The 6,893-nt window shown below is 38.7% G+C and overlaps 1 protein-coding gene across 1 annotated transcript in view; it reads right to left on the reverse strand.

Annotated features, from left to right (window-relative positions):
* LOC106338283 overlaps positions 1 to 1,537 on the reverse strand; it is a 2,676-nt gene extending 1,139 nt beyond the window's left edge. Inside the window, exons 1-2 of the mRNA XM_013777300.1 lie at positions 759 to 1,537; positions 3 to 692 (exon numbers count right to left, since the gene is read on the reverse strand). Of these exons, the coding sequence (XP_013632754.1) occupies positions 3 to 692; positions 759 to 1,537 (1,469 nt within the window). The remainder of the gene's footprint in view (positions 1 to 2; positions 693 to 758) is intronic.
* Between the last annotated feature and the right edge of the window lie 5,356 nt (positions 1,538 to 6,893).

Below are 6,893 nucleotides of genomic sequence, written 5' to 3' on the forward strand. Positions count from 1 at the left end.
ACGAGTCAGGTGCTTTCATCTTTGGAGGCCACTTAACCTGTTGGCCCATCTGTCCCAGTGCGTTGACTAGCTCTGGTGTTGATATTGAGAGATGGGATATATCGGACCAGGTAGATACCGACATCCCTTCTTCCTTCTCTTGCGGCCGGTACTGGAACTTGCCCATGTTTCTACTACCAGAGTCCTTAGATCCCCTTTGGGAGGATCTTTTATACCGACATCCCTTCTTCCTTCTCTTGCGGCCGGTACTGGAACCTGCTCCTGTCTCTACTACCAAAGTCCTTGATCTCCTTTGGGAGGATCTTTCATCTCGGTCTCCTCGATCTGATCGGGCTGACCTTTGGTCCTGCTTTGGCTGAGCCTTGGCGCGGCTAGCAACATCTTCCTCCCACTTCACCTGTGCCCAGGCTCGGGATAACACATCTTCCATGGTCTTGCAAGGATACATGGTCAGCTCTTTGTATAGCCCCCCATCTGGAAGTAGACCTCTCTTGAAGGCAGAGATCGCAGTAGGGATGCTGCATTCGGGGACCGCTACTTTCTCCTGGTTGAAGCGGGCTATGTAGTCTCGCAGGGGTTCCACTCGATGCTGGAGGATCTCGTAGAGACCATCTGAAGTCTTCTCCAGGCTCCTATTGGTTGCGAATTGCTCCACGAATTTGTCGCTCAGGCCTGCGAAGGAAGATATGGACCTGGTAGGGAGATTGATGTACCATTGCAAGGCAGGTCCGATCAGAGTGGAACCAAACCCTTTTCACATCGCGGCTTCGCGGGACTTCTTAGGGAGCGCAACCGCCAACATCCTTTGCTTGTACTGCGCGATGTGATCGTCGGGGTCGCCAGTACCGTCATACATCTTGATGTTGGGGAAGGAGAACTTTCTAGGCTTCTCAACCGAGGCAATCTCTTCCGCAAAAGGGGTATCCGTGTAGGAATCAGGGTTGCTCCTTCGGATTGGGGGAGCTACTCCTAGTAGGCGTTCTACCATGAATTGCATGGCATCAAATCTCCTAGAGAACATATGCTCTAGGTAGGCAGTTATGGAGGATTCGGTTGCTGCTTTCTCGGGTTCTTCCTTTCTGGGTTTTGGCTCGGAATCACTCTCCTCCAGATCATGGATTTGAGGATTCTCGGTCCCTTCCCGTGTTGCCCCAGCTACCCCAGATGCAGGAGGTGTGTCGGTGGTACCTTCTCCGGTGCTGGGCGTGTTCAGATTTCCCATAGGTCGAACCTGGGTGTTGAAGCGACGCTTCTTGTTACATGACACGTTGAGGGTTTGATTCTGGTCCCGGAGGGCAGTGTTCTCTGACTGTAGCTGGCTGAGCTTCTCGGCGCTTAGCTCCAACTGTTTGGAGTGTTCGTCAAGTTTTTCCTTCAGGCTCTGGACTTCTGAAGAGAGGTTGGAATTTTCACCGGTAGTTCCTTGAGTTCGGTGTATGTCGGTGGTTTGGCCTTGCAGGCTGTCTATTTGCTTTTGAAGCTCAGCTGTTGTTTGAGAAGCTTCAGGTGATTCGCCGTCTTGCTCACCCACCGTCATCGTCACGTAGTTAGATTACTCCCGTTCTTCTAGCGCCAAAATGTTAGGGGATTTTTGTGTAGGCTCTTTGTGAGTACTACGGAACGATGGACAAGCTGGTAAACCCTATGAGTTTATATGTATTTCGTAAGGATTTGAGAGAATAATAAGAATATGGGCTTGAAGAGACGTATTATTGATCAGACAACCAAGAACAAGAGAGGTTACAATGATCTTTGAATAAACCCTAGTTCTAATCGTCTAATTCTAGTTTCTAAGCCTTGGAGAAGTCGATCCCTTGCTTTAAGGTTTTAGTAGCTCTTATATAGTCGTCTAGGAGTCGGTTTCATTAGGTTAAACTCTTCCATATTCGGAAATATGGAAGGTTTTCCTTGTCGGAAGTTTTCCATTTCTTGGAAGGGAGCTCGGTTCCAGGGACCGAGCTCGGGGTTCCTTCTAGCAGGGACCCGGAGCGTTTCCTTATCGGGGACCTGAGGGTCTGGGTCGTGCCTGGAGGCTAGAGGAAATGATACCGGGGTATTTTTCCCCAACACCTAGAGGAGAGTCGATTTCCCCAAGATGACATGGATCGAATGGATATTCCCAGGCTTGTGGCTTGTTTAGGTCGATTGACGTAGGAAGATTCAGGATCCTGGCCTTGCATGTCGATGCATGGCAAGACTCGTAGGTTTGGCTGGTGAAGATCACTTGTATATGTTGAAATCTGCTGTAGGTGATCCGTTGCCCCGCTCGGAAGTAGGAATTCTTGATCTCGGATTCACATTGTAGTGATAAGCGAGATCTTCCTGGCGCATGACCTCGGTGGCACACATCCACATATTTCCTGGATTCGAATGGCACATGACCGGGGCAAGAAAACGAATTATTGATTTACATCTTGCTTATGTGCCCCTATGATTGGATATCGGCTGGAGAATGATCTTCTGAAGAACATACGCCCTGACTCTAGAATGGAGAAGTTCTGTATTAGGTAGTAGTCGAGTGAAGACCGCGATTTTTCTCATTCCTTCTTCGGGAGGAACGAGACCCTTTGTTGAGGCGTGGAGGCCGATTCTTTGTCGTACTACCCTGAGGTATCGACGTACATCGTGTAGGAACTCGTAGTCCCTGGTGATTCTGCTCTGGAATCTAAGGCTCTTAAGGGCTTCATGTTCTGATCATGTTGGACCTGTAGATTTATCCATGGGAACCTAGAGGTTTCGAGGAATTATGCTCTGACACGGAAGGATCTATAGATATTGCACCCGGAGGTGAATATTTGTTTTGGAGTCACGAACCCAGAGTCTTTATTGAATACAACATTGCACTCTGTCCTCCGGAGATGGACCACTCTCGATGTCGATTGAATGTGGGCTGTTTGTTGAGATCGCGCCCATTGCTTTTGTGGTAATAGAAATTTTGTGGGACGCGTGGTCCTGAAGATTATCGGGAATATCGTCCTGAAGCCCAGAGTTTCTTAGATGTAACCTCCTGAAATATGGAGGTCGTGGGATTCACCCTCTTGGAGCCCGGAAGTCCTGGCATATATCCTACTAAACCCGGAGGCGGTATCCTCTTCAAATCCGGCGGTTACAGGGGAAGCAACAATACTTATTCGTCCTTAAGCTTTGATAGCAGGGGCTGACACAATCTTATATGGCCCGAGTTGAAATTGACCCGAAGGCAGGAATGGACCGGTTCTGGAGCCGGACCCGTTGTTTGGATAGCAGGTGTTGACCTGGCTAAGAATGCTTCTTCGCGTGGATTAGCGTCTTCTACTGCATACTAGGACGTAGTTAATCCATTTTTGCTGTTGATCTTCCATACATATTGCTTTACTCCTATTCCTTGGATCTCATCCTTTTTTAGATGTCGTTTAGTGACTTCTTCTGGCTGCTCTCTGCTCCCACTTGGGTGAGCCACTCTCAGCGTTTTATGATGTTATTTAATGATGCGTCCAAGCTGTTATCTGCCCCCGCTTGGGTGAGCCACTCCAAACGTTTTCTGAACGTCACTCGATGACATGTTTTGACTAGTTACTATTGTTTATTTCTATCTCTTAAGTATGCACCAATGATGATTATTGCTATGCGTGGGTAAAATACTTGTTTCTTAAAAATATTGTATTAGTGACTTAAGTATCATTATTGTTATATGCATCAATAATGTTTTTTTGCTATGAGTGAGTAGAATGGTTAAAATGATTCTTAATATGTTGTATCAATGACTTAAGTATTGTTATATGCATCAGTGATGTTTTTTGCTATGAGTGGATTATTGTGGAATACGAACATATTTACCAAATTTTTTATTAATATCTCTTAAAATTTACAAAAAAAAAAAAATCACAACTAAAGGAGTACACATGCAAATAAAAAAACAGACCAGAAACAAAACTATTATTGATCCTTCCTCTACAAAGACAAGCTTGGACTCCACTTGATATGTAAGAAGACTCCGTCAGGAAGTCTTCTAGCACATTATATTTTAGAAGACCTTGGAAGACTTATGGGAAGTCTTCTCAGAAGTCTTTTAAAATATAATGCGCTAGAAGTCTTCCAGGAAGTCTTCCAGCGCATTATATTATAGAAGACTTCCCATAAATCTTCCAAAGTCTGCTCCAGATCTGAAAATCCTGCATATCAAAAAATGTTCAAATGGCTTAAAAACAGAGAAAACGAGTGGAAGATTATATAGATATTCTTGTATAGAACACACAAAGTACATATCCAAGTGGAATATGAGAACCATCTGGTTAAAAACTTGCAACAAAAAGATAGATTAGTGAGAAAGACATGAGATAAAAAAAGAAAAATTCATATAAAGTTTGGTGTTTTCAAGTCAAAGAGATTAGAATGGATTTGGAGAATTTTAGTTTGAGAAAAAGGTAAGAACTTTATGCAACATGAAGTTACCAAATGAAGAAAAATCAGATATAAAAACTTACCAAAACGCTCAGATCTGTTATGAAAGGGAGACATGTGAGAAGACTCCGTCAGAAGACTCTCAGGTAAGTCGTCCTGGAAGTCTTCTAGCGCATTATATTTTAGACGATTAACAGGTAAGTCGTCCCAGAAGTCTTCCAGATCTGAAAATCCTGCATATCCAAATCCAGATCTGAAAAACCTGCACATACAAAAACGTTCAAATGGCTTAAAAACAGAGAATATTAGTGGAAGATTAGATAGATCTACATTTATAGAACACACAAAAATACATATCTAAAATTAATAGATCTACCTTTAAATGAGTGGAAAATGAGAACCATGTGCAAAACAAGATAAACTAATGAGAAAGACATGAGACAAAAACAATAAATTGATATAAAGTTTGGTGTTTATAAGTTCAAAGAGATTACAGAAAGGTTGGAGAGTTTTAGAATGAGGAACATGCCGTTTTTGTTGCAGCCATTTGAGAGGAGAAAAGAGAATGTGTAAATTTTTCTTTATATATGGAGACAAAAATTCCAATAAGGTTAAATATTTTCAATTCAGAAAACTTTCAAGTAAGTTTTCTAATAGAAGACTTACTAGATGACTTACTTGTAAGTCATCCAGAAGACTTCAATATTTTTAGTGGGAAACTAAAATATTTTTAGCGGGAAACTAAAATATTTTTAGTGGGAGTTAGAAGACTTTCAAGTAAGTTTTCTAATAGAAGACTTACTTGTAAGTCGCCCAGAAGACTTCAATATTTTTAGTTGGAAACTAAAATATTTTTAGCGGGAGTTAGAAAACCTTCAGAGAAGTCTTCTAATCGCTAGACGACTTACCTGTTAGTCGTCTAGACCCTAAACATAACTCCTGAACTAAATTAACAAACTAAACACTTCATAAAATCAAATTAAACTTAAAAAGTGTTTACTATACAATAAACACATATATGATTTTTCAAAAAAACATTTAAGCTTTCCAAAATCTAACCCTAAGAATACATACAATACTAAAACATATGTTGTCAAACCCTAAGACAAAGAATATCATGATTAACTACTTTCACTCATCTGTGTTGAAAACTATTCAATTTTATTATATTTTAATTTATATTACTTATAACTATTTATAATTACATGATTTTAAATTTTCACTTGTCAAAATATTTTTAAAAATTTTTAAAATTATTTTTAAGATCAACTACACCAGAAGACTTCCCTGGAAGTCGTCTAGACGACTTACAGTATCTCAGAAGACTCAGACGACTTTCCAGGGGTATATTCGTAAAAATGAGTTTTTTTTTTTGTCACAAGGGGCTGACTGTAATTTCACAAGGTTTTTAGGTTAGTTTTGCATTTGATTCAAGTTTGGGTATAGTTTTTGTATTTAAAATCAAGTTTTGAGTCATATTTGGCAAATCTCCATATATATATATATATATATATATTAATATCATTTAAATTACATTATATACTATATAAAAATATAAAAATATGTTAATTTCAAAATTTGCAGTGAAAAATTATTGAGATCATAATATTCTAATTTTGAAATTTGTATCGAAAAATCACACGTTAAAATTTTTGTGATTAACAGTTTAAATTTTTGTTACAGAAAATATACAAATGTTAATAAAATCGTATGAGTAGAAAGTACAATAAAAATATTTATATTAAAATATACTATATTTAATTATATACCATAGAAAGTAAATAAAGTTTTTGTTTTGATTTATTTACAAAAAAAACATGATTTTAAATAATCACAAGGTATTGGTTTTGATTTATGTGAATACTCTAATGTATATATTTTTATGTATACAAATTATTTTTTAAAATAGGTTATTTCTAATATGTTATTTGATCTTGACAATTCCAAAAATACATTTTTTCAAATCGAAGTGAATTTTGATAGGGGAAATTACTTGTTTACCAATTTCATGCTACCACTTTTCATTTTTACCACCACTAAATGGACATTTTCAAAAATACATTCTTCATTAAACGGCAAAAGACTCTTATGCCCTTGTTCTTTATATATATGATAAATAAATATTTAAATAATTTTTTTAATTTTTTTTCTAATTATACTATTTCGAAATTTAAACCCTAAACCCTAAAACTCAACTCTAAATCCTAAACCATCAACCATAAACCCTATTTTTTTTTGAAATACGAACCCTAAACCCTGAAACATCAAATCTAAACCCTAAACCTTCAACTATAAACCCTAAACCTTCAATTCTAAACCCTAAAACATCAACTCTAAACACTAAACCCTAAACTTCAACTTTAGACCCTAAACCATCAACACTAAACCCTAAACTATCAACACTAAACCCTAAAAAGTAAACTCTAAAACCTAAACCCTAAAAAATTAACCTTAAACCCTAAAACATCATCTCTAAACCCTAAACCCTAAACCTTCAACTCTAAACCCTAAAA

The sequence above is a fragment of the Brassica oleracea genome, chromosome C4 (genome assembly GCF_000695525.1).
Source record: "Brassica oleracea var. oleracea cultivar TO1000 chromosome C4, BOL, whole genome shotgun sequence".
Taxonomy (NCBI): Eukaryota; Viridiplantae; Streptophyta; class Magnoliopsida; order Brassicales; family Brassicaceae; genus Brassica; species Brassica oleracea.